The following is a 26792-nucleotide window of genomic DNA, read 5'->3' on the forward strand; positions in this document are numbered from 1 at the left end:
TTCTAAAGAGAAAAACTTGAAGCCGTGATGCTTCAAGGCTCAAAATCCAGAAGGGAATGAAACCAGTCTTAGGGTTTTGGGGAGTCTGACTCACGAGTTTTGGATGCCTGTGGTTGCAATGCTGCAGAGCCGATGTCCCTCAGCACAATGCTGCACAACTTCCATGCGAGACTCCTTCCATTCAGAGAAAAGGCTTTGTACTTTTTAGTCTTTGCATAGCTAAAATGTCAAACCAAGCGTGACTCATCTGGAAGCTCCTCCAGGTTCTTGCAGGGATGTGTACTCTTTGGAGACAGGTAAAATTAAAATCTGCGCAGAAAAAAGAGGCTTTTAAAGCCATTAAAACTCTATGGCCATGACCACACCTGGAGTCACTGTGGTTGCTTGTGGTTTTCAAACTGCCCAGAGATATTTTTTAATAGGAATCTGATGGCGAGAGCAGCTTGGTGGCTTTGGCTTGTTCAGTTGGACTCAACATTTTGCAAATCTCCGCGGATGAAACCCTCACACTAACATGATATAAATCATTGCTATCCATAATTGCATGGAGGCATGCAGAGATTAAGTGCCTTGCCCAACACTGAGCTGTAGGACACTCTGCAAGGGACCAGGACTGTCTCTAAAGGACACTTTTTTTAGTCTCCTCTTGCTTGTTTTAGTTACCCAGTGGTAGGCCATAGCCACAGCTCTTGAGAAGAAGGTAGGGCTGGCTGCCAGGCCTTTTTTGGAGTACTTTGCCACATTTTTATCCCCCCCCCGGCAATTGTCTGGCCGTGCAGGGATCTCACCCATGCCATGGATGGCTTAAATCTGCCCACACCATGCAGGGCTTGCCTGGAAATAACACGTGTAGCTGTGCAGAAGTGTTGAACAACTGGGTCGTTTCTGCAGGCAGTCTTAAGAAGGAAGAAAATGGGTTAGTTGCCTTGCCCCAGAGTGAAGGAGAAGCTGCTGAGAGGTCCTGGGCCAACAGACTCCAGACCACGCTCATTCTGCTCCTCCAGCCTGTCTCTCGTGGACCTGAGCAGGGGTTTTGGTGGAGCTGGCTACAGCAGAGCCATCCTGTCTGCTGTGCTGGCATGAGGGCTGAGCCAGAAAAGGGCTAATTTTGTTGGAAAGCGGTGCTGGAATGCCACAGCCCATGACTCTGCTTCACCGAGAGCAGGTCCTGCAGTACGTCGTTCATGGAGAACCTGCCCTAGGGATGTGCTTGGGGCTCGGTGGTGCTGGGCATCAGCTCCAGTGGGTCTGAGGGCTGGTGCTTGGGTCAGGATGGGAAGGTGTCCCGTGATGGGGAGCACAGCAAGACAGTCAACATCTTGTGCCTGGAGCAGAGCTTGCCATCACTCTCTGCTCCAGGTCAAGGATGGAGATCACTCCACCACAGAACAGGCTGTCCCGGCAAAGGGATCCCCCCACTCCTCCCTAGGCGAGGGAGGGCCTGATCCTGCAAACCACAGAGTGCCTCTGCTGGGCTGAGCTGCCCCAGCTCCCGCCGAGCAGCGACAGTGCCTAGCCTACTCCTTTCAGCCAAGGAAACTCCTTTCCTCTGCAGGCACTTCTCCGGCCAAATCAGCAGCCAGTCGCCGGTGACTCTTGCCCGGCTGGAGGAGGTTATTTTGGAGTGTCTGTCGTTCCTTTTATTTGCACTCTGAATTATGCACGGCACCAGTTTGGGATGGAAAGCCTGGCAGCTGCCTGCCGGATGGCTGCTGTGTGTCCCTCGGGGCGGCTGTCGGGGTAAAAGCTCACCGGCCCCACGCTGCCATGGGGCTGGGCATCGTGCCGGTGGCCCTGAGCCTCCTTGCATGGTGCCGGAGGTGAATGGACAGCACCGGGACCACTGGGCTGCCTTGCCAAAGCGCAGGATGCAGGGAGCAGGGCTGGCTCAGGGACCTTCGCCCGAATCCTAAATTTCCCTGGGAAAGTCCGATACGAGCCTTCAGCGACCGTCCCTGGGTGGGAAAGCCTCTCGCTGTCCATGCAGGTGCATCTTGTCTCAATTTACTCCAAGCCCAAAAGCAGTAAATAACATCTGCAAATCATTTCTAACGCTTATGCCAAAAACTGGGAGATAAAAAACGCTGTCGTCTGAGCCCGGCTGTGGGTGATTAATGCCGTACCTGCCGGCAGCCCCGGCAGCAGCGCCTGCGGCCCCGCGGTTTTGGGGGCAGTGCTGGCCCCGGGTGTTTTGGGGTGGTGGGAGCAGGGTGGGTCCAGCCCCGCGTTGGAGCCGTGGGGTTTGGCCAACGTGAAGCTGGACGGAAGCTCGTGTTTTGGATCTGCTCTCCAGCGCGTTTTGTTTTCGGGGCTGTTTTTGCTCCCACAGAGGTGATGGCATCGCTCCTGCTGATTTCACGATGATGGGCTGGGGCTGCGTAAGCTGTGCTTCTGCGGCCAGGGATAACAGTGTGTGATTTATGGGAGCAATCAGTTGCCACTAGGAGCTGGTTAGGAATTTTCCGATGAAACAGGGATTGCGTCAGAAACCGCTGAGTCATCTCAACTGTTTCATAAAAAAAAAAAAAATATCCTTTGGCTTTGATGAACTTTTGGTGAAGCACAGAGACTGAACGCGTCTCGCCTGCTGCCGGCTCCCCCAGTGACTGCCTCGGGGACAGCCTTCCCCCACCCCCCACTTTCCTCCCCCCGGTGCTCCCCAGCCCTGGGGCATCCGTGCAGTGGGATGGGGTGTAGGGTCACCCGGGGATGGGGTCTCCTGGGGTGCAACCTCCTGTCAAACTCCAGGGCTGGCGGGAGCGCTGGGGGGACGCTGGGGCTCGCATGGACCCAGGCTGCTCTGGCATTTTCAATGTGAAATATTTTGATGCTTTTAAAACCTCTCGTGTTCAGACTTTTCCCTCCCGGTTGTTCCAAAACGGAAAGGGTTTTCTCCTGCGTGTCTCGGGCTGGGATATTTTGAAATGCAGAAGTTGGGTGAACTCAAGTGCTAAATTTTCCCAGTGTCCTGGTCACAGCCAACTGATGGAAAATTGAAAGTTGCAAATCAACCTAGCCGGGTAAATTAAAACAGGCTGGCAGACATTTAGCCAAACAGAAAAGGAGACTTCATTTCCCATGTAAATTTTTTGGGACGGATTCTCTCCTCAGCTTCACACAGCCATCCCTGGGAGGACTGGGTCCAAATTGTCACCACCATGGGCCTGCAGTGATTCCCGCAGGGTGCCGGGAGCTGTGCAGGGATCTGTGCCCAGTGCCAGGGTAGGAGCACACCCCGAGGCCACGCAGGTGGGACCACGGCACATGGTGGCAGGGCTGAACGTAGCCATCAAGGGCCGGTGGTGATAAACACCATAAACTGCAGTGATGGCTTCGGGTGCAGAGCTGGTGCCAGGGTGCGGTGCCCCACTGGGAGCACTGGTTCTGCCCTGTGCGGGGCAGGACTGGAGGGGAAGGAGGAAAGGCTGGAGCTGAAGCATCTTGGGTGGGATGAAGGGAATTGTTCAGGCGGGCTGCTCAGAGCCGCTGGGATGGCATGCGCAGCATGGCATGCATAGGGCTGAGCATCACCACAGAGGTGAGGTGTCTCATCAGCCGTGTTTTACATGTAACAACCGCAGAGAACAGATGACATATACCGTCTATAGGTTATATACGCTGTGTAACTCTGTCCTTCTTCATGCCGCAGGTTTTATTCTGCGTCACATGTGTGCTCATGGGTCAGACACAATACATGCACGGCTGTCAGGGGCCGGGGGTCCGTTCTCATCCCAAACGGGTCTGCGTGTGCAGCAAGCCCCTTTGCTGACCCCCACCACCCTCCTGCGTGGCAGAACCCCCTTTGAAGCTGCATGGCCATTGCTGAGCCTTAGCAAACGACACCAGAAGCACAAGAGCGCAGGGATTTGGTTCCTTTTTCAGCAGAAAGTGCCATTACAACCCTGGCAGGCCTTGCTCAGCCAGCCCCCCCCCCCGCACCCCCGGGGGCGGCATTCGGGGAGGCACCGGGAGTCAGCAGGTACCATGCCCCCGGGCATGTGGGGGGCAGCAGGTACCGTGCCCCGGGTGGGGGGGATGCACCGGGCGCGGGGGGGGCAGCAGGTACCGTGCGCCCGGGCAGGGGGGGAGCAGCATCCCCCGGGGCGGGGGGGAGCAGCATCCCCCGGGGCGGGGGGCCCGGCGCTGCGGGTGCCGGGCGGGCGGCGGGGACGCATGCGTGCGGGCTCCCCCCCCGCCTGTGCCCCCCCGGCCTCGCCGCAGGAAACCGGCTGGCGGCCGCAGGCCGGCGCCGGGGGAGGCGAGGGGTTAACCGGGGTGGGGGCATCCCGGGCCGAGAGGTGTGAATTCCGCCCGCTCCCCCCCCGCCCCGTACAGCCCCCCCCCCCCCCCCCCATCGCCACTATAAGAGCGGCCGGCGCGGGCTGGGGGGAGCCACTGCGGCGGCTCCTCCTCGCTGGAAGCCCCGGCGCTTTGGCTGCCCTTTGAAGTCGGAGAGGGAGAAGGAGGGAGGGAGCGTCTGGGGCCGCCGCCGCTCCGCTCCGCGCCGCCGCCGCTGCCGCCCGGCCCCGGAGCATCGCCCCGCCCGGCCCCGCCGCCTCCAGGTACGGCCCGTCCCGGCCCGGGGGTCGCGCCCCGCCGGCCCCTTCCCCGCCGCCCCGAGCCCCGCAGCGCTGCCCGGCGCCCCCGTTCCGCACCGCTCCGCACGCAGTCTGCGGGGCTGCCGGCTGCGCTGCCTCCGGCACCGGCCCCGCGGCGCTTGTCGGCGACATCCCTCCCCCCCCTCCTTTAATTTTTCTTCTATTTAAACACGCAGCTCTGACCGCCTCTAGGATAAACCCTGAGCGAGCTCTTACTGGCTCCGAGTCAGAAGTGTCTGGAAGCCTTAATGAAAACCAAGTGTAAGGCAAGTCTCAGCCACCTGTCCCCGGGATCCCCAGCCAAGCGCTCTGGGCTCCCATTAATCAATGGATCTGCCTCTTGGAAAGTGCCTCTTGCATGCTGGATCTCCACCCTGGGGGATGGCAGAGCAGAGCTGGGCACCTGGAAGCCCTCTGGTAATTTTCTCTAAGCCAGATACCAAAGCCCCGCTGGCATTGCCGGCGATTCTGTGCTTCCAAAGCTGCTACAAAAGCCCTTGCGAGAAGAAAAAGGGGTAGGAAAGAAGCTCTTTATGTTGCAGCTCTGCAGTCCTGCCCCCTCTCCCCAGGAGCAGCACCTCTCCCACCTCCCAACTTCCCAACCATACTCTCTAGTTCTTTTTCAAGGGAAATTAGCTTAGGGGAGAATTTTTTTGTTGTTGTTGTTCTTACAGACATGAGCTGCTTTGATTCCCTGGAAGCATGATTTCCTGAAACCTGCTCCTTGCTGGCTCTTGCAGTGAGGTTCACAATAAAACGTATTGTGGTTTTGAGCTGGGTTTTATTTAAGAAAATGCCATTCTGGGTTATTCTCTTTCATGAGGCAGATGGAGAAAGAGATGAAAGGCTGACACTTGGGATACTTCATTTCTGCTCTTTAATTGTGGGTGGTTTCTTTTCTATAAGAACTGGCTGCTTCCCTGGGAATCGGTGGGAATTAGACTGGAGCAAATGAAAAAGGGGGAAATAATGGCTGTTAATTGCTTTTTTTGTTGTTGTTTGTGAAGCCTTTCATCTCATTCTTCTAGGAGCAGTTCTGTAAGTGGGGATATTTAAATGCATTGCTTTTACAGATCCAGGGACAGTTCTTGTGACTCGCTGCCTCTTGTGCAATGCTTGCTTTGGTGTAAGTCTCGTTCCCTTCCATGACGGGCTCAGAGCCTCAGCTCGCACCGGTGCTATCAGGTGTGGCCACTGGGAACCAGTGCGGAGTTGTGGTTGGGAAGACAGCAACCACAAGATGGGATGTGAACCTGTACTGTGTTAACGCTGCCACTAATTAAACTTCAGGATCAAGCCCTTGCAGTCACTGGTGGCTGCTGACCAGGAATGCTGAAGGAGACCTGTGCTGTGTAACCCAGGCTGCAGAGCAGCCCCCTGCTCTTGGCGGGTGGTGGGGCTGGATGGGAGTTTTGCTTAGCGCAGTGTTTGCTTGCTTTCTAGGATGAAGATATCTAAGTGGAGGTGGAGCAGCATCTCCATCAGTGCGCAATCCCAGCTGAAAGGCACCCTGGCCCTTCTTCTCGTGGGCAACGTTGCCTTTGTGATAGCTCAGGTAAGCGCATCGCCTTGCTGGGAGGTCTCTGGCCTTTAAAATGGTGCGGTGTCTGGGATGGGCAACCATCCAACCAACCAACCCATCCAGTCCTGGGACTTGTAGGACTGGTCTGTGTGTGCATCACGCCTCCACCAAGTGCGAGGATGTGTGCCTTGGCTGAGGTTGAGCCCAGACTAAAGAGTTAAGCTGTAGCTTCCATGGCTAGGAGCATGCGCAGATCGCTTCCAGGGCTCTGAAAGGCTCTTGGGTGAGCACTGCTTCCTTGGTCCCCACAGCAGTTGGAGCTTTCATTTACTTTGCATGGAATATTATTATCCCTTTTCCAGTAAACACAGAAATAATAGAAGTCCCCTAACGAGCAGGTGATTCTGGATGGAAAAATACATCCCTCCCTCTGCAATGAGTAGTAGCTGGGACCCCCCTGTTACTTGCAGAGCGAGCACATGGGCTCCTCCAGCCTGCCAGCATCCACTGGCATGCTCTCCTGCTGCAGCGTGGTTTTGCAAGGGTTTGCTTAAGCTTTCAGTGAAGCCTTTGGCTGCAACTGGCTCTTCAACGCCCTGAATTCGCTGTGAAGCAAGAGTCGGAGCACCAAGAGACTTGGGAGGGTTTAGGGTTGTTTGAGAGCTCGGTTTTGCCAGCTGAGTGAAACAATGAACACTTCCTTTCCTGAGGAATCCCAGATACTACCGTTTCATTCCAACTTGTAATGAAAACACAATTGGAAAAACTCACGGTTTCTTGCAAGATAGAAATCTCAGACCTGACCTCAGATGGAGAAGGAAATGCCCTGTTGGCTCAGGGTGGGCTGGGCAGGGGATGCCCTCGGTACCCCCGTGTGGGCTCCGCAGCGCGGATGCTGACTGCTTCTCTTCCCCCACCTGCCTGGTGCTTCGAGCAGGACCTGGCGCAGACCTCCAACAGCCTGGAGGAAGGGGCAGATGTCACGGCGTACTGGTGGGGCGAGTGGACCAAGTGGACAGCGTGCACCAGGACCTGCGGGGGAGGTGTCAAGTCCCAGGAGAGGCACTGCCTGCGGCAGAGGTACGGCGTCCGCCTGCCAGCGCTGGGGCAGCTCCAGCTTGCTGGAGGGTAGGCTTGATCCAGGTGTTCATCACTCAGTAGATAAGCACTGCTGAAAAGGTGTTGTCTGGCTAACCCTGCTTGTGCAGAAGGTATGTCCCTGAGCATGCTGCCGCGAGGATGCCGTGCGCCATGGGCAACCCATGTCGGGAGTACCAGGCAAGCTGTTCCTGGGCTGCCCCTGAAGTTTCTCCTGTGGGGATTAGTGCAGATGGGCAGCGGGCATAGCACAGGCCCATTCTCAAGGCTTCTGGGCACAGCAGTGAGGACACCGTGGTGCAGGGCTGGTTGGGGACCTGCTGATCCCGGCTGCTCTGTGTGTGGCTCTTCTGTCTCTGGGCTGAGTGGTTGCCAGGAGGCATCTAGCAAACCTTTTCTCCAGGCCCTCATCCCCATGATACCTCCTGGGATGCTGCAAATAAGAGTAGTTGGTGCTGTAGGTACCAAAGCCAGAAAGACCTTTGCTGTCAGCTCCTGTGAGGCTGTGATAGATCTTGGTGTGGCTCCACTACATGGAGACTGATCTTGCAGAAGCAGGGGAGAAATGTATTTTAAAAAGGGAAAAGGAGGGTTGCTGACCCCTGTCTAACCATCATTTCTTTATTCAGAAGAAAGTCAGTGAGTGGGCTGGCTAATAAAACTTGCACTGGAACATCCAAAAGATATCAGCTCTGCAAAGTACAAGTAAGAATATCCTTTTTCTTATCGGGAACACTTGATACAAAATGTGGCAAGTCATGCTTGCTTTGTGTGATGGCATTTCTGAGCCCCTCTGAGAGGGGACACCATTTGTCCTGTAGCTGTCACCCTATTGCCCCTCCAAGCAACTGGAGTTCCCTTCCTTGGCGCCCATCACTGTTGTGTCGGGGCTTTGGGCTTTTTGCCTGTGCTGGGGGCCCTAAAAGCCAGCGGGTGGCTCTTGTGCCATCTCCCAGGGAGGATTCCCCGGCTGTGCCTGCAGTGGCAGGAGGAGGATGTGGCTCTGGTTGGGGTAGGCAATGGAAACAGTCCTTGCAGCTGGTCGAGATGTGCCAGAAACCTTTCCTGCACTTTGTTTTCATCAGGATATTAATGTATCCCATTCTAGGAGTGCCCTGCGAACGGAAGGAGCTTTCGAGAGGAGCAGTGTTCATCATTTAACTCCCATGTGTATAATGGCAGAACATATCAATGGAAACCTTTATATCCTGGTAACAAGACATTCTTTGTGTGTTTCATAATGCTTAGCCAAATATTTTGATAGTTATGATGCTATAGCCTGCAGGAAGGCTCCTCCTCTGCTGTTTTAAAGTGATTTTTCAGAGACACAACCAGCTGTCTCCCAAGTTCAAAGACTCATTTTGCAGCTGCAGGGTAGCTTAAAAATAAAATAACGACGCGAATTTGTGGCTGTAGCCTGTGCCGGTCACGGCTCCTGGGGACCAGAGAGCTGAAAGGCTGGAGGATGGTGCAGGACCATGGGGTGATGGACTGTGCTGGCAGGGAGAGTCCGGCTCACCCGCACAAGTGTCCTTTGAGCTGAGGCTGTTACTGGCAGTGTTGTGTTGCAGTGACATTTGCTGACTCCCACAGCCTCCATGTGCTCTGTCAAATGTCACCCAGATGCAGTCAGTCGGTTTGGTCACCCGGGGTGAGCAGCACAGAACTGCAGAAACAACTTGGGAGTCAGAGGCTGAGATTTTACTTAATTTTTAGACACCTAACTCCCATCAAGAGCATTAAACAACCATCATGGCCAACTTTTAGAGCTATTGGGAACCCAGGACCCTTCTGAGAAGGAGGCTCCTGAGCGTGGGTTCTTCAGATGCACAGTGCCACTTGGGTGTCTAAAACTAGACAGGCTGTGATGCAGCTTTCTTATTCTGTACATACCTAAGAACAATTATGCTTCGTTAAATGACTTGCTGCCTCCTTTTATGTGAAACAAGCCCCTGTCTCTTGGCAGGGTCAGCCTTCTTGGCAGGGTCAGCATGGTAGAACTTGGCCTGTGGCAGGCTGGTTTGCTATAGCTGCTTGGCTGCTTTGGTCCCTTTCCTATGGCAAGGTGACAATTTCTTTAAACATCTTTGCTCTTTGAGATGATTCACCAGAATAGTTACAGTGAATTGTTTTGTTTTTTAGCAGGCGTTCACGTGGCTCCTGGGGGATTTGCAGAATAATGTTTTGACATTGATGCTGTCTTGCTTGGGCGTGCAGGCCAGTGGGTATATGACCGCTCGCTAGCTGGCGGGGTTCAACGCTTAGCATTGGGTTTCTGATGCAAACATGAATCTGTCATTTGCTTCCTGTGGATATTATAAACTGTGGGATTACTGTGCCAGTGGATGCAGCCAGCCAGTTGCCTGCAGAAAGCAAAGAGTGAATTAAGTCCAACTTGGGTGAATGTTTATGGAAAAGTTTTTTTATGCTTGAAGTTGCTAACGGTTTTGAATATAGTCTTACTTGTATATGTATTTATAACAATATGTTAACTTGTATGAAATATTGATACGTGAACATGCATGTGTTTTTGTATAACGTGTACATATATCACTACTGCAAGTCCTTGCACAGAACAGTGGCCATTACTGCTTCAGTGCATCCCCTGGACCGATGCTAGTGTTACCACTAGCATCACGGGGTGCATCCGCTCCTGGCAGTGCAGAGGACTGCCTGGCTGGGCAAAGGCTTGCAGCAGTGGGCTGTCACGCTGTCAGAAGTGCAATCTCCTGTCCAGCCCTGAAACACAAGAGATAGTAGCTTCTGAACTGCTGGCTGCTGTGCTATTGTGCTGTTGCTGCTGCTGTTTAGCTTGGCAGAGATTCGTTGACATTGGTAGGATGCAAGTTATTGTGTTTCTGCTGTTTTGAATGTATTTTTATATCCTTTCCCCTTAGATGACTATGTTCACATTTCTAGCAAGCCCTGTGACCTCCATTGCACCACTGTGGATGGTCAGAGACAGTTAATGGTTCAGGCTCGGGATGGAACATCCTGCAAATACACTGATTTCCGAGGGGTTTGCGTGTCTGGAAAATGTGAGGTTGTTAAACATTATAGCAAAAATATTGTTAGTAGCATTCAGAAAATTACAATGGGTGCGACATTTGCCTGACCCTCAATGCTCTATTTGTGCATCTTGTAGCCGATTGGATGCGATGGCATTCTCTTTTCCACCCACACCTTGGATAAATGTGGAGTTTGCCAAGGAGATGGGAGCAGCTGCACTCATGTGACCGGCAGTTACCGGAAAGGAAATTCCCATCTTGGTAAGGCTTTTGGGGACTCTTTGCTTTATTTCTATCAGAGGGCTGGTTTTTCAATGTACTTATTTTGGTGAAATTGCTTTCAGCCCTTACCAACTGCCCTGCTTCAGTTTCTCCCGCATGTTCCATGTGTGTTAATGCCACTTGTAAATCCAGGCGGGGAAAACCTTCTTTAAAGAAAACCAGTAGCTTTGCAGGGTGCTCATCAGAAGCCTGAGGTCTCTGATGCTGAACGGTGCAAAAGGGTTATGCAAGAGGCTGGTGCCTGTTGAGGCTTCTTTCTCATGACCCAGTAACACTAGAAATAAAAAGACTTGTAATAACAGGAAGTGAGGATATTTTGAAAGGCCAGGATTTCCAAAATTAGTGTGATGTAAAGCAACAGAACTTACTCGTCCTAAATATAGCAATCTAACTGGGGGATAATGATTAATGCTCCCTGAGGACTGGGTAAAGATGGAGCAAGCTGCAGGAACTTCAGCGGCCTTGTCCTATCACTTACCTAGTGCTGAGCAAAGAGGAGGAGCAGGTTGTAATCTCTTGCTGGGGTTTTGGAAAGACAGGGGTTAGTACTGAACCACAGGACAGCTTCTCTAGCCAGCAAAGCAGTCTTCAGATATGTTTACTTCCACCATTCGAGAGAAACGTGGTCTCTATGCATGCATGTAAGGATTGCATCCTTTCCCCACCTTGGCTGTGTTTTTCCACCATAAAGCAGGATATGTTGCTCACACTTTTTCTATTATCGATAAGGTCCTGCTTGCAGCTAAACAGTTACCAATATTAGGTTGTTTTTTTTAAAATCCATAACACCTTTAAAAATAATTTTGGATCAAGGCCAGCTTGTTTGATACATAACAGCAGTATTGACTACGAAGTGTTTCATTCAGATTATTTGTTACAAAGTTCCTTTCGTTAATCTGTAGTTTCCCATAGGCTATTCCCTGGTAACGCACATTCCTGCTGGAGCAAGGGATATCCAGATAGTAGAACGGAAAAAATCTGCAGATGTTCTGGGTGTGTATAACCTCTTGGTACTTCCTTAGAATGCATGCCTATACGAGCTAATGCTTTTTCCAATGCAAAGCTGTACATAGTTTTATTGCAGACATGAGCTAAATCCATAGTCAGTGTAAGGCAGAAGGACATCGTCTAAGCCAGTGCACTTCTCTTTGCATCTGAGCACCTGGGCTGCATATAGCAACATGTTGATTGCTTTAATGCAGAAACTGTTGGGCAATGTTACTGCTACTTGAGTGTGGTATGACAAACACTCTGCTGCCGGATCACGGATAGCCAAGTGACTTCACCTCTCTTGTGATTCCCCTTGATCTTCTCCCGCTTGGAATGTGCAGTGGCCACATGACACCAACACCAAGGAGGTGTGACCTACATGTTGCTTCACTGAAGTGTTGGTGGCCACGCTATCCATCTGATGATGGAGATGGTAATGCTGTTCTGGAGGAGTGTGGAAAAAACCTGAGCTTGCCCAAGAGAAGCACACTTGCTACCGTCGTGCTCTGCTGCCTCAGAGGCTCCTGGCCACATGCAGGAAGGGCTGAATGAGAAAGGCTTGGATTAGGACTGTTCCTGTGCTAGCTCTGGGTGGCCCATCTTGGTGGCATCTTGGCTGGGTCAGGTGGCATCAGCTCAGGGCTCCCAAGGAGGCAGCTCCTGCTCTTGGCCATCTGACAGCCTGCTCGTTGTCTGCAGAGCTCTGACTATTACATGTTCGTGCTCAGCTGGTGCTGGAGGGGGGCTAGTGTAAGCCACGTACCCAGGAGCTGGCAGTGTAGAGGGATGCGTGGCCCACAACTCTGGGCACATACTTGCATGGTACATGTTGGAAATGAGTGACAAATGCCTTATAACGTAGGAGAAACTCTTGTTTTATTACTGTGACACTAATAATTTTAGCCCCTCGGTGAACAAGTGGCATTATTGCCTAGCTCTGCTCTTACGTGTGATGGCACAGATTTTTTTTTTTATTTTTTTTCCCCCTTCTGTTGTTTGAAGCTGTGGCTGATGAAGCCGGGTACTATTTCTTCAACGGGAACTACAAAGTTGACAGTCCAAAGAACTTCAACATTGCAGGCACAGTGTTCAAGTACCGCAGGCCCATGGATGTTTATGAGACCGGCATAGAGTATATTGTTGCACAAGGACCGACAAATCAAGGGCTGAATATAATGGTGAGCTTTAACTTTCTGAGTTGGTGGAGCTGGGGGTGGTAGGGAAGGGGAAAATCTCTGTTGGATCAGGGAAGGGGGTGGGCAGGGGAGCGGAGTCCTGCCAGGGTTTCACAGCTTTCCTGGGAAGCTTGAGGAGAGGAGTGGGAGCAGTGACCGTGCCTAGTTCCTTGCATGAACCTATTTTATCTGCGTCAGTGCTCTCTGCTGCAGGCAGGGCTGTGAGTAACAAACGTGGGCTTGGTAACCCTCTCTGCAGGAAGAAGATGCCCCAGGCACTGGGGGTGGGGGGGTATTGCTGTTCTATTCCTTGGCATTTTTATCCAAGTTAACAGGCAGGAAAAGTAAAAACAAGAAACTGGGCCAAATAGCTTACAGGTGCACAAAACTGAACCCCCAACTCTTTCTCAAAAGCAAACGATCTAAAACCAGGCATATGAAGAAGAGTCCTTTAATTTCCTTCTGGGCCACCAGCCAGAGCCCAACCCCTGCCATCTTCCATGTAGCCCTGGGCTCCTCTGGAAGGGGAAGGGATGGTTCCTTGGGTGCTTATAAAGCATTAGACCAGTAAGAGGTTGTACATCAGCTGTGAGTCTTTGTCTCCAGTGAGGATGTAGTAGCTGAAGAGGTGTGTGAATACGTCTCATAAAGCCACAAAAAATGGGTTTGCAAGCAATGGTCAGTACCTTCTGAAGTGGCTCACCCGAGCACAGATGGAAGCCTGACCTGTGGCTCCCAGTCCCTGAGCTGGGGCTAGTCCCCGAGGTGGTGCTGCCCAATAACCCTTGGAAAATCGTGCCAGGGTCCAGTCGTAAGAAGCTGGCAATGGTGATGGAAAGCAGATTGGAAATGGCAAAGTAGATGTTCACCAATTGTCAAGTCTAAGATGGATCACAAGCTTTGCAGACTATATATTCACTGCATCTGGCTACTAATTTAATTTGTTTGCTAGGTCTGGAATCAAAATGGCAAGAATCCATCCATCACGTTTGAATACACCCTCCTGAGGAAGCCACACTCAAAAAATCTGCAGCCCATCTACTACACCTTCTCTGAGTCAGATAGCGAAGAAAGCAGGGAGTTTGATGGAGACGTGCCATTGGGTTTTATCCAGCACAATGCAACCTATTTTGGGAAAATCTCCAGGGAAAGGATAGACTTGGAGAACCAGGTGTTTGGAAGGCAGGACACGGAGGAAGATTTAAACTTGAGCAAAGGTCAGGAAACCAATGAGGTCTATGAAAGAGCAGAAACAATTGACTGTGAGCCAAAACTGAAGGGCAAACAACCCCAAGGTAAGGAGGAGACTTGGGCCTCACTGTTCTGCTTCTCAGAGCTTTTGTTGAGAAATGCTCTGTTTCTACCTCTGGTGATTCTGCTGGTTTGTTTTTTGGAAACCTTGGAAAGTTCTTTAAAACATCTCTGCTCATAAATCTTTTTTGCCCTTCAGGTTCTGGTTTCTGGTGGGTGGGGGGTGGCCATGGGTAAGGTCTCACCGCTGGTGCCCTGCCGTGCTTTGCCTCATGCCAAGGACAGGAGGGAGTCCTGGGTTCACAAAGCTCCCTGTCCCAACATCTTCTGGCACCTCCCACCTCTCCACAGCCCCCAGCAACTTCCTTCCCACTCTGGCCCCTTGAGCATCCCACCACCAAACTGCCTTGAGTGCTTTCCCAGCATGGCTGCATGGGCTCTGGGGCAGGAGGGCATCTTCCTTTCTGACCTCTGCTATTGCTTGGGGCAGTGCTGGCAGGTGCTGAGATCTCCTCTGGCCATGCGAAAGCAGGATAAGACCCACAGAGCTGCACACTCTTCCCAAAGGGGTACAACCCTACGAGATTCCCCCTCCCCAAGAACCCAGCTCCTGCCTCTAGCCTCCCAGGTGGCTGCTCAGGCTCCGGCGTGCCCCCGCTGCTCTGGGCTGCTTTCGCCTCCCAGCCTGAATGCATTTTGTGGTTGTCACTGTTGTTTCCCCCTGTTGGCTCCAATCTAGATTCAAACGTAACCAGGTCTACTTACCAGACAGACCATGACGACAGAGACTTCGACCCCAGGTTCACCTCCAGGGAATTCCTTTTGGAGAATGCCATCACGGACAAGCTGCTGGACAAGACCTCAGACTCCAAGGAGCTGGTGCTCAACATGACCATGAACAGCATCTTTGCCCAGGGAGACCCGATCAACTCCGTGGGGTCACACATTGACAGCCTCTATGTTGACTATGAGGACACTGATGGCCTTGTGACCTACTCCATTAACAGCACTTACATGGAGCTGAGCAACGGCAAGGCCATCAACACGTCTGCAGAGACGCAGTTTTCAAATGCCACTGTCACCATGACCAGCCCTCAAGGCAACAGAACCCACAAAGCAAGGTAGGAGACATGGCTTTAATTATAGTAAATCCTGTGTATTGCTACTCTCTACTCCTGACAGCCCCGTACGCAATGCAGACCCCATTGCATGGCTTCTGTCTGCTTTGGAAGCCAGAAGGTAAGTGGGGGTAGGATGATGTATGTGAAAGTTTTCTGTTGGGGGTTAATTTGGAAGGAAGGGCCAGAGGTCTGGGAGCAGAAAGTCAAGAGAGCATTTAAGCAGAAGGAAGATTCACTGCCCCCTCTTAGTGGGGATGTTGGCGAACCCACGCCGATGGCTGTCAGCTCACATGTTGCTCTTTGCCTGTCACAGCTTGTTATCAGAGCCGGGCCATAAAGGAGCTCCTTCCTTCTGCCTTCTCTTGACGTCCTGCTCTGATTCCCCAGGCCCCTTCCTCCAAGTTCTGATGCAGCAGAAGTTGGTCCTGGCCCCTTTTTACCCACCCTGTTGACTGCCACCCATGATCCTCCTCACTTGTACGGTCAGGAACACCCTTCCAGCAGCTCCCAGCATGGCCCTGCCTGCTTCACCTCTGGCTGGAGAGGCAGAGCCGGGCAGCAGGTGCTGCTCTGCAGGGCTTCCAGAAACAACCTGGCTTTGCTGCCTTGGCAAATGCAGAAGCAGTGCCGTTAGTCACTGCTTTGACAAAAATATCAAAAGCTTTCCAGTGGCAGCTCGGTGATTGATGTTAGGACCATCAGCATTCTTTTTAATGGCTGGTTTGGAGTGGTAGTGTTATAAAATGCAGCGGAAAGGTTCTCTCGCAGATACCGAGCGATAAGACATGAGGAAACAGCCTCGAGTTGCACCAGGAGAGGTTTAGGTTGGATATTAGGAAAAATTTCTTCACTGAAAGAGTGGCCAGGTGTTGGAACAGGCTGCCCAGGGATGAGGTGGAGTCACCATCCCTGGGAATGGTTAAAAAACGTGTAGATGCGGTGCTGAGGGACGTCTTCAGTGGTGGGCTTGGCAGTGCTGGGTTAATGGTTGGACTTGATGGTCTCAAAGGTCTTTTCCGATCTAAATGATTCTAAAAAAGGCTTAATTTATCTTTAGCAGCAGAGTTTCTCCAGTCAAGGATGGGTTGGGTGAAAGGGAGTCTCAGGCCAGTGCTTGTCCACAAGTCTGTGTCTAGGACCTTTCAAGGTGCCTGGGGCTGTCGGGGGGAGCAGCCTTTTTTCCCAGCCCTTGGAGCTTATTCCCAGTGTGGGTGTGCAGGGCCTGAGATGGGACTGTTGCTGCAGAGCATCAAGTAGCCCTCCTTTGTCAGTAGCCACACATTTGAGCACTCCCTGTAAAGCTTGAGCTGAAATCGGGGGCATGGGAGTCATCCAGGTCCCCCAGACCCACAGCTGTGGACCTAGGTCCTGCTGGGTACCCCCATGGCTTGTTGGGGGCCAGTGGCACCCCAGCCTCCCCTGGGGGTCTCCTCCTGCTTTGACTCTTCTGTCTCCCCATCACCACGGTAAAACACGGGTGATGATGCTGAGCTTCAGAAGATGTAAAGCACTAAGCAGATGCTCTCTGGTTATAGTTAGCTGTATTTACCCAGAATTTATACTAGCTTATGCTAAGGAAAATGTCCATGCAGCCAAACGTATCAACAAACTTCTTAATGATAAGAACATTAAAACATTGCCTAGGGCTTGAATCTGTCATCTCTTCTTGTGGCTTGGCTTGGAAGCTTTGCCTTCAGCTGCCAAAGCAAGCATTTCATTAGGGCTCTGACAGGCGAGGGCAGCGCCAGCAGCTCCCCTGCCTTTCCTTGCCGCGGGCGAGGAAGGGGCTGCTCTGGTCCCAGCACGCTCCCAGGGTGGCCCCAGGGGCTGGCACCCTGTACCCCAAACCTCTCTCTCAATTGATTGAGCTGTTAAATGGGGCTGGTGCTTTCCCACCTCCTGGGAATACAGGGATCTTGATGGGCTTTAAACTTCAGAGCAGCTGGGCTGTTCCAGGAGAAGCACAAAAGCCTGTCAGTAGCTCCAGTGCAGTTTTTTGTGGTGCTAAAAAGCTCCTTGCACTATCCGTGGTTGCCCAGCTATTTGAAGACATGGGGCAGGGCTTTAAACCCCTTCAGGAAGGGTATCTAGCCTTGCTATTTTCCCCCTTCCCCCATCCTTTCCTCTGTTTAGTTCTACCGTGTTTCCCTCTTCTTCCCCCCTGCTCTCTTTCAATTAAAATAGGAACTTTTCAGATCTAAATGTTAATATCCAAAAAAGTTTTGCACTAGCCAAAAGGCTGTAACCAGGCCTGCCTGGGCTGAGAGATGCCCGGCTCCTCAGTGGCTCCATCTCTTGCTGTGGGGCAGTGGTGGGGGGCTGGAAGGCCAGTGGAGGCAGATGTGGGGCAGCTGGGGTGCAGAAACATGCTGTTTGGAGGCATGTCATTTTACTAAAAAAAAAAAAAGCGGGAGGAATTAAAAAAAGGCATAATAACAACCTGCTTCTCATTTCAAGAAGCCTTACCTACTGCATGGAGGCATTGCTTTCCTCCCTGGCAGTTCAGACAGTCCCATAATTGTCATGTGTGGGCAGTTGTGTGGGAGGGATGGATGCAGGCTCAGGGTCTGGCTGCTCTGCCACCACTGCAGAGGTGGGCAGTCCTCGCTTCCAGGGGCTGGGACAGCAGGGACTGTGTCGGGACAGTCTGCTTGTGCCCAAGCCTTTATTGTTTCCCCAGCTCTTCATTTATTTGTTCAAGCCCAGCTGCAATCATAGTGCTAATCACTAATCTGTGTCTGCTGGGCAGGGGTGGTGGGTGAGGGGCCCTGGCTCAGGTTACCGATCACAGCTCCTGTTGGCACCCAGCGCAGCAGGATGAAGCCCATACTGGCAGTGGGATGTGGATTTGGGCTCGGTGTGGCATGGGTCAGGGTGCTGGAGGAGGCACGTGAGGAGCGCTGGGGACTGGATGTGTTCCTGCAGGAGGAGGGGAGGTGGAGGGGACAGCCAGAAGCTGCTCTAAAGGAAACAGCTACGTGGCACAAGGGGAAACCTCTTGTCCTGGGCGTGGGGCAGGGTGGGGATCCCCATCCTTGGAGATGGAGGGGACAACTGGACTTTCAAGACCCTGTGAGACGCAGTCTGTTATGGGGTCGGCTAGTTCTGGGTAGGAGCTTGGACTGGAGACCTCCCTAATCCTTCCCAGGCTCCGTTTAGGATGGACAATGACTTTTTGCTCACTTTTGTTCCCTGTCAATGACCAAGCAAGGGAAGATCATCTCTTTGCAGACTCTGTCCTACATGTACAGACTGGCTGGTTAGTGTTGGTTAGAGGTGGGGCATTTATTTCTTTCTAAACTGTTGTAGCTCTTGGCATGGATGGAGTTACCCAGCTATGGGAGCACCTTGCCACCAGCGTGGTGTGTTCTGGTTCCCCTCTGGGGAACAAGACCTGCTGGGATGGGTGGGTGGCTGTTGTGCTGTGCTAGGGATGCAACAGTGCTTTTTCTTTCCAGGAGCAGTTCAAACCCTTCCCTGGCATGCTGGGGCCGGTCCAGGCACCCTTCGTCCTACATCCCATGCCCGTGCTGTGGTGTGTGGCCAGGGCTGGTCCTGCAGCAGGAGTTATGAGTTTCTCTCTTGGCTTAAAAATAAAAACTGAAATAAAACACAGAAAAGTCAGCTCAGGGACTCTGGATGTTGATCTGTGGTGTTGGTGTGCACTTGTTAGGATTATTATTTGTGACAGGGACTGTTTGGGGAAGATGGGCAGCCCAGACCTCAGCTAGGGGTGAGGGGCTGGTGCTAACTTTTGGTGCTGTTGCTTGCTTGAAAAGCAGTAGCAAAGTGCAGGCAGGGAAGAAAATCCTTGACTTTTATCATAAAGCTCATAATAAAGAGGAAAAATAAAAGAAAAAAGCCCACCAGCTTTGTGGGACAACGTGCTACTGTTTGCATTTGGAGGAGAACAAAATGACAGTTTTGTCTTTGCTTGAAATGATAAGAGAGCTAAATGCTGCCCCATGACCAAATGTCTGATTTATCTGGAAAGAACTTGTCCCTGTGACCTCGTTACACATAGAAGCTCTTTATTTAGGATCACATACATTAAAGGGATGCTGTTAAAAGATTTTTCTGTCCTCAGAAGTGGTATAAAGCTTATTTTGAGGGTTATTTTCCCCTTCCAAGGGAGAGGAGTCCCAGTCACAGGGCAACTCGGTGTTTACTTTGGTGCCTCAGAGACTCAGAGAACAGGGTATAGACTGGAGGATCTGGGGAATACCCCACTTCGCAGGCAAATTGAAGTACAAAAAGCAGATGCTGACTGTGTTTTAATGGATTTTATTCAAAACTGTCATTTTGTGAGCCCTCTCCTGGCTGGGTGGCAGCAGGCAGCACACCGAGGGCAGCTGGGGCTGAGCCGGGATCAGGGGCTGATGTGGGTCCCCAGGCAGAGCTGGTTTGGCAAGATAAAGCACTATTTATAGCGAGCCGAGGTTGTTATTTTTCCGCAAAAAATAGTCACATTCATTTCAGTTCCATTTCAAATGCAGGAAGCAACCATTTGCCAAACTGACAGAGGCAAAATCAACGGGGAAAATTAGATTGTTGTTGTTTTTAATCCTTCTGGAGGCTCAGTGCTGGCGGTGGAAGGAGGGTGGGTCCAAAAGGAAACGGCTGGATTCTCAACAGTGTCCTTTTAAAGGTTCATTGGATAGACTGGACCTGAACTTTTTCTTACGAACAACTAAATAAGGCAACTTCAGAGCTTCTGCTGCCTAGAAATCATACAAGCTGCATATCTCGCCAGGCCAGAGACAACTGGATGTCAGGATACAACCTTGTACGCTATTTCAGTGTAGCTGTTTCAAGGGTTTGAACAAAGGTATGAGAACAGAATTGAAGCCTTTTGTTGTAAAGGTGCAGTATCCCTGGTGTGTTCTAACCTCACAGCACGTAGGATGCACTGAACTGGGAGAAGCTGTTCTTCTTGGTTTGACAAATGCTTTTTGGTACACCAGGCTGACTCCGTTACTCCTTTCCCAATGGCATTATATGTTTGAGCACAGTGTGGATATGAGAGATGCACATTACCTAGCTAAAATAAAACGCACAAAAAAACCCCAAACAAAACGAGTGGCAAAAGGGTAGGCAAATGGCATGCCTTGGTGTTTAAAAGCAAAGCGTGCTTTGAGAAGCAAGCTTATAAACATCTGTGCCACGTGTTGGCTTTCGGAAGGAGTGAGCTGCTGAGATTTGAGCAGCACGAGCCGGCATGCCCGGCCCTGGAGATGCAGGGGAGGAGATACTGCACCTTTAGTCACTGTATGCCAAGGGCCAGGTGTATTTGAGCAGAAAATGCAAACTTTTGTTAAATTCTGAACTGTTTCTACTTGTGGGTATTTTTATCCCATTCTCTCTATTTCTAGACAGTGGAAGCTCTGCCTCTAACCGGGCTGGGGATTCTACTTGGGGCTCAGGACAGGTATGTTGTGAAACAAACCAAACCAATTAAAACAAACAAACAAACCCCCAAAAATCAGAAAAACCAAACCCGACCGCCAAACAAAGCAAATCCCCTCCCAAACCCGAACCCAACCGAACTGCAGCCTGCTGGCAGATGTGTGTGTCTGACATGGCCTGTCACCGCTCGCCTTGTAAATGCCTTTTTTTTTGTTTTGTTTTTTATGTTTTTTGTTTTTGTTTTTTTTTTGTTTGCTTATCGCTAGAAACAGATTGAAGTTGTTAAGAAAGGGCCAAGGTGTGAGTGCTGCTGACATGTACAGGTGGAAGCTTTCCTCCCATGAACCCTGCAGCTCTACATGTACCACAGGTAGTTATAAGAAGCAGCCAAATTCTGCACAACCGCTGAAATCACCTGGTGTGTGAGTCACTTTTATGTCTGTTAGGGATGGGAAGGACCTGGTGATGTGTAGGGGATCTCGCAATCTCTGGAGCTGGTTTAGCACAACCCCAAATCTTCTCTCTCCGGGTGCAAAGGCAGGGAGAGGAGCTGGGGGCTCAGGGTGTGCAAAGCCCACCGACCTTGCAGGTGTGTCAGGGACCAGGCATTGGTGTCTGCCATGTCCATCATCCTGCAAAACACCCTCCCTTTGGGGAGCTCTGAACATTGCCTTTGCTTCCCAGCCCAGCGGGGATGCACTGGGGCTCAGCAGGATCCCCAAACCTGTGCTGAGTCTCAGCATATTGCCTCTTTCTTTTCCCACCCACCCCCTTTTATTTTTTTCCTCTTTTTTTTTTTTTTTTTTTTCCCCCCCTCTCTCTTCCCCTTTTTGACTGTTCAGAGGGGTTTGAAAAGCTCAGCTGCCTCCCCACAGAGTGAAATTTTGAAGATTGTTCAGCTCTGGCAGGAAACAAAATAGCATTTGGGTTTTTAATTTTTTTTTTTGTTTGTTTTGTTTCTCCCACTCCTTCTACCCTGGAGCCTGATCTCTGCTGTGAGGGTGTAAATCTGGAACGATGACATAGATGCCAGGGATATCAAAACTAAGCCTGTATTCTTTTTGCTTAAATTCCTCCTTTTTGCCCCCTGAAAAGCTGCAAGCCACCTGATCTCTCTCCTTTATCCCTCGGTTAGGGGGTCCTGGCCCCCGCGAGCCCATTGCTGGGGATGATGCACGTGTGGGTTGTGCACTCGCCTGCACCGCTCCCCAGTGACACCAGCCCTGAAATAATCCAGATCCTGTGGTGCTTCTGGAATTAGAAAGAAGGAAAAAAGGGAGAGAGAGGAGATTGCAATCTAAGGGACATCTCTTAAAAGAGCAGATGCAAGGATTTATTTTTATTTTTTTTTTAAGCATTTGTTCTTGTCCAGCAGACACATGCCCGCAGCGTGCTGGCAGCAGGAGCTTCCCATCCATCCCTTTGCCCAGGAATTCGTCAGCTGCATGTTCTGGGACATTTTTGGCTTCTTTGATCCCCTCTGAACAAATATCCCCCTTGACCAGGCCAGGGTGCTCTGCCCTGGTTTGCAGCTAACAGAGAGAGGTTTTACTTAAATTTCTCCTTTCTCATTGCCTTTTCTTAATGACATATTGCAGAGAAGCAATAGCATGTCAAGAGCTGTAGATCTTTTTTTAGTTTCATGTAAACCATATGTTCCTGAGAGCTGCAATTCTTGTTACCTGTAGCCAGAGCAGCCTCCTGGTCCCCAGCCAGGTCCCAGAATGGACTTCACAACATTTACTCTGGCACAGCAGGCTGCGGGGGAAAAGGTCTCGGTCTGACGACACTGGCTGCCTGTGCTTTTGGTGGGGGGGTGGGGGGGGGGGGCAGGTGCCTCCTTGCAAAGGCCCTGGGAGCCCTTCCTTGGCCCGGAGTGCTGGGTGCACCTGGGGGACCCCTGGGCACAAACGGGATGTCCTGCATAGAGAATGGGTGGATGGAGGGGGTTGGGGACCATTTTCTGTCGTCTTCCCCCATGAGTGCGGCACGGGGGGAGCTGATGGCTGTGGAGGGAGCTGCTGAACAGACTCATTGCCCCAAGCATTTCTTATAAAAACCTGTTAGTCATATATTGATCTTGGTGGCAAGCCCTGGCAGGGGTGGTCATGCCCGCCTTCGGAGTCGACCAAACTTGACTGCACTGCCCATGTTGGCTGGGTGGCCACCGTGGTCTTCCCCTCCCAGCAGCATCCATCCTGCGGGCTAGGGAGTCTGGCTTGCTGCTTTCCATTGGGAGGAAGTTTTGGAAAATGCAGCTAAAAAAAAAAACCCAACAAACAAACAAAAAAAACCAAAACCACTTTGGATGTCAAAATCACCAAGCATCCTCTGTTGTGTGTATGTATTCTCTTTGAAACTAGGAGTGATGTCCACATATGCTATGTGTGTTCGCTATGATGGGATCGAAGTGGATGATACGTACTGTGATGCCATGACCCGTCCCGAGCCCATCCATGAGTTCTGTGCTGGGAGAGAGTGCCAGCCAAGGTACTACCTCGACAGGGCGCTCCTGGGGGGCTCCGTGCTTTCTCTGCCTTGGATGTATTTGGGGGAGGGGGTCAGTGGGGTTTTGGGGGGGTTGGGGGCAGCTTCTGCTGCTTCTGCCTGGGCTGCACTGTGACACAGCAAGACTCTCCTCCTGAGTGCTTTAGCTCAAGCTGCCAGGTTAAAACTTCCCTAAGTCTTGGTGGAATTTACACCTGGGGCTCCCATCAAGTCCGGCTCTACTAATGCAGGCAGGGTCCTGCCCTGGACAGCGTGCGGTGGCACATGTGTCTGAGTTGGGTGGAGGGGCCGGGCTTGCAAACTGTGCTGAGGATCCAGCCCTCTGGTCCCTTCAGCAGCCTCAGCACTGCTGAGGTTTGCTTGTATCGGGGCAGGAACTGGTGCAGAGGGGAACCCGTGCTGGAAGTCCTTCAGAAGGTTCTCCTGATGTGGCTTTTTGTCCAAGAAGTGTGTGTAGCCCAGAGCCAGGTGGCACGGCTCGGGGCACCTTCCTGCTGGCTTGTAACCTGGGGTGTGCTTTTTGGAAGGTTTGGGAGGAACGGCATTGATGGCAGGACAGAGCGGTGGCTGTGGGAGGGAGAAGGACTCTGATGGTGTCAGACCAAGGGCTGGCTGGTGCATGCCCTGGAATGGTGTCACTTGTGAACAGTGCAAAGCAAGACCGCTGTGGTGCCAGGGACCAGGTGCCATACCTGGTCCCCGGAGAGTGCTTGCTTTCACCCCGGGTAATTGCGAAGGAGGATGGGGGAGGAAAGCACGTGCCCTTTGCAGTGTAAGCTCTCGTTGAACCTTTGCCCATTAAGGCTGAAAGCCAGGGCAGGCTGCAGCTGAGGCAAGAAAAGCGTGGGGAGGTGGATGGTGCTGCTACTGGGAACATGCCCTGTAGACACCATGGGGACTTTAATCTCTATTTGCATTAAATTGGTAATTTTTTAGTACAGGCATTAGGGCTCTCTTCATGCTTGGATTATCCCATGGGTCTTTTATAAAGCCACCCCTCCTTATAGCTGTGCTGTTCCAGCTCCGTGGGCTTGCGCTGCGAGAGAGAAGAGCTGCTCTGTGATTTACCGGCGGTTGCAGCTCGGTGGTGGGGAAACCGAGGAGCTGCTGGGAGCTCCAACAGGGCAGCCGGGCACCTTCACCGGCACTGAGGCAGACAGGGTGCTGCTTGGGCTGGCGATGCCTTTCCAGCACAAAGTGCTAAGAGAATTTTGCGTGATCTCGATGGGAAAGGCCTTGGCTTCATCTCCCTTCTGAACTTAGGTGGCACCTCTCAATGTGTGACGTCTCCCTATGCGGGGTGCAAGGCCAGCCTGCCACCCGGGGACGTGGCTCTGCGGCTCAGAGAGTGGCAGCAGCAGGCGGCCCTCGGGGCTACAGGGGGCAGCCCCATGCCCAGAGGAGCTGTGTAATTCTGATCCATTTAGATTTTTACATTTTTAGCTTATCCTCTAATTCAGAATTGCTATAATGTTACTGTACTGTAAAAAAATCTTTACTTTTTACATCTTTTTCCTTCGACTTACAAGCTGCTTCCATCTTCTGATGTTGGGACAGTGGTGGCAGGGGACAGTAAGGTGCAGGCAGTGTCTCGGAGCAGATCCCAGCCCCTCCAGCCCATCATGTGACATTAGCAGCATTACTGATGGTGGTACAGGACTGGCTGTTCCACCGGGGCTCAGACAGCTTTGTGTGACATTATTGCTGGGATTTGCAGGGTGATGGATGGTTGTGCCCTCCCTGTACTTCAGCTGATCAGGCAAAAATGAGAGGTCAGATGTGGGCAAAAAGCATGTGCTGGCACATGCCGGGTCGCAGCCGGGGAGTGTACAAACAGCAGCGATGGCACCGGTACCTGTCTCACCGTGCCGGCACCTCCTTCTGCTCAGCAATCTGGTTTTAGCATCTGCCACTGTGGGCATGAGCTCAGGTCTGCTGGGTGAAACCACTGTATGTTAATATATCCCATCCTGTGGGAGAGCCTCTCCCATGCTGGCAGCCTGACTGCTGCTCATTCCTGTTGCAGCCATCTCCCTCCAGTCAAGAGCAGGCAGGGTTTTCCCATGGGATGCTCCGGCCCTGGTCCAGCCATGCCCAGCGTTAACAGCCTCTCTTACCTCCACAGGTGGGAGACGAGCAGCTGGAGCGAGTGCTCCCGCACTTGTGGGGAGGGCTACCAGTTCCGCATCGTTCGCTGCTGGAAAATGATCTCTCCAGGATTCGACAGCTCCGTCTACAGCGACCTCTGTGAGTCCGCTGACATCACCCGTCCAGACGAGCGCAAGGTCTGCAAGAATCCAGCCTGCGGGCCCCAGTGGGAGATGTCAGAGTGGTCTGAGGTCAGTGCTGGGGGGCGGCTGGCCTGGCAGCACTGGGGGCGAGCACGTGTGCCTGCGCTTCTCTCTTCCTTTTCTGATTTAAACTCATCTGTAGCTGTCAGAGACCCCACCTTTTAGAACACTGGCTGCAGTCATTGCATGTGGACCGGTGTGCATCAGTGATGTTTTTCCCCTAAAATGAAGCCCTGGGTCCCCTCCAGGATGGGGAGGCCACTGCCACCGGTCACTCATGGGGTCCTTGACAGCGTGTAAGGTGCTGGCATTGCCCACTGGGATGCGGCAGGAGCCTGAGGCTCAGATCCTCCCACCATTGCTTCCCCGGCAGCTTCTTCAACCTGCAAGGCACCAGGGAGGGTAACCTACCTGTGATACCCTCTACTAACTAACTATGATACTAACCAACGTGTGAGTTACATTCCTATAAGCTTCCCTTCCTCACCTCCGATTTCTCTGCACCACATGGAGGATTAAACCTTTTCCTCGCTGTGCCTTAAGCAGATCCCTAAAGCAGCTGGGAGATGGTTTGGGGTGGTGCAGCGCAGTGCCTGGTTTAGCTCATTGGTTTGCTTGGGAAAACCCGTGAAATGCTTTGTGCCCCTGAACTCATTTCCAGGCACTGCCAGCACTCCAGCAGTCCCTTGCAAACACAAACCCATGGAATGACCAAACCGGTGCCTCTTGGAGAGCTGGGGCCAGTCTCTGAGCTGGGGTGGCTGGGGAGCAGGTCCCCTGGCATTGCGCCCATTGGAGCTCGTGGTGCAGGGACAGGGGGACCCAGCATGGCCACACGAATGGGTGTAACACAGCTGGTGTAGCTGTGTCCCCATGCATTGCTAGGAAACAGCCTGGCCTCTTCAATATCTTCGGGAAGCAGGTGTGCGTGGGGAGAGGGAGATTTTGGGTCTGTGTCCATCTTGCCCGGGTGCCACCACCAGCCCTCAGCAGGGCGGCTGTGCCCTGGAGCCAGCAGGCTTTGCAGGGGAGCATCGTTCCTGCTCCCGTATCAAGCCCAGACCCCTTCTAAGCAAAAGCAGACAGAGCTCTGGGCCAAGCTCTTTGTGGGTGCAAACCTGCCCCACGGTTTACCCCACAAGGGATCACACTTTTTCCTCCTGGGAGGCTCCTAAAATGCTTCTCGATCACACTTTCAACATCTCCTTTCTTCTGCCAGCCGGGGTGTGTCGATGGAGGGGCTGGTGCGTTCCCTGGTGTCGCAGGATGTTTTGACTTCCCCAGCTGGGTAGAGAGTTGCTCCATGCACACACGCTGTGCATGATTTTGACCGGCATAGCAAACCGGAGTAGCTTATTTTACAGACATCTATATTCCCCTCCAGCATGTGTCAGAGACAGATTGCTTGAGACAGTCCTGGAGTAGTTTGTTCTTAGCCAGCAGCAAAGCTAATCTCATTTGGATCCCATCTGAAGTAGGGTGCCAAGTTGGCTGGGGAAATAAGCATAAAAAAAAAAAAGCGTATTTCAGGGATCTGAGGAT

General features: G+C 52.1%; 1 protein-coding gene across 8 annotated transcripts in view; it reads left to right on the plus strand.

Annotated features, from left to right (window-relative positions):
- Window positions 1-4390: 4390 nt before the first annotated feature.
- ADAMTSL2 (ADAMTS like 2) overlaps window positions 4391-26792 on the plus strand; it is a 28434-nt gene continuing 6032 nt past the window's right edge. Inside the window, exons 1-15 of one of the 8 annotated variants that reach the window (XM_056352584.1) lie at window positions 4391-4562; window positions 4775-4864; window positions 6042-6153; window positions 7058-7200; window positions 7848-7923; window positions 8327-8429; window positions 10116-10261; window positions 10364-10487; window positions 11421-11501; window positions 12501-12676; window positions 13626-13968; window positions 14664-15045; window positions 20718-20821; window positions 22815-22941; window positions 25085-25298. In XM_056352584.1, coding sequence (XP_056208559.1) covers window positions 6043-6153; window positions 7058-7200; window positions 7848-7923; window positions 8327-8429; window positions 10116-10261; window positions 10364-10487; window positions 11421-11501; window positions 12501-12676; window positions 13626-13968; window positions 14664-15045; window positions 20718-20821; window positions 22815-22941; window positions 25085-25298 — 2130 coding nt within the window. In that variant the 5' untranslated portion in view covers window positions 4391-4562; window positions 4775-4864; window position 6042. Of the gene's footprint in view, window positions 4563-4774; window positions 4865-6041; window positions 6154-7057; window positions 7201-7847; window positions 7924-8326; window positions 8430-8449; window positions 10262-10363; window positions 10488-11420; window positions 11502-12500; window positions 12677-13625; window positions 13969-14663; window positions 15046-20717; window positions 20822-22814; window positions 22942-25084; window positions 25299-26792 lie in introns of those variants that run through there. The other 7 variants (XM_056352582.1, XM_056352581.1, XM_056352579.1 and 4 more) reach the window with 7 other exon arrangements.

Source organism: Falco biarmicus, chromosome 9, assembly GCF_023638135.1.
Source record: "Falco biarmicus isolate bFalBia1 chromosome 9, bFalBia1.pri, whole genome shotgun sequence".
In the NCBI taxonomy this organism is placed as follows: Eukaryota; Metazoa; Chordata; class Aves; order Falconiformes; family Falconidae; genus Falco; species Falco biarmicus.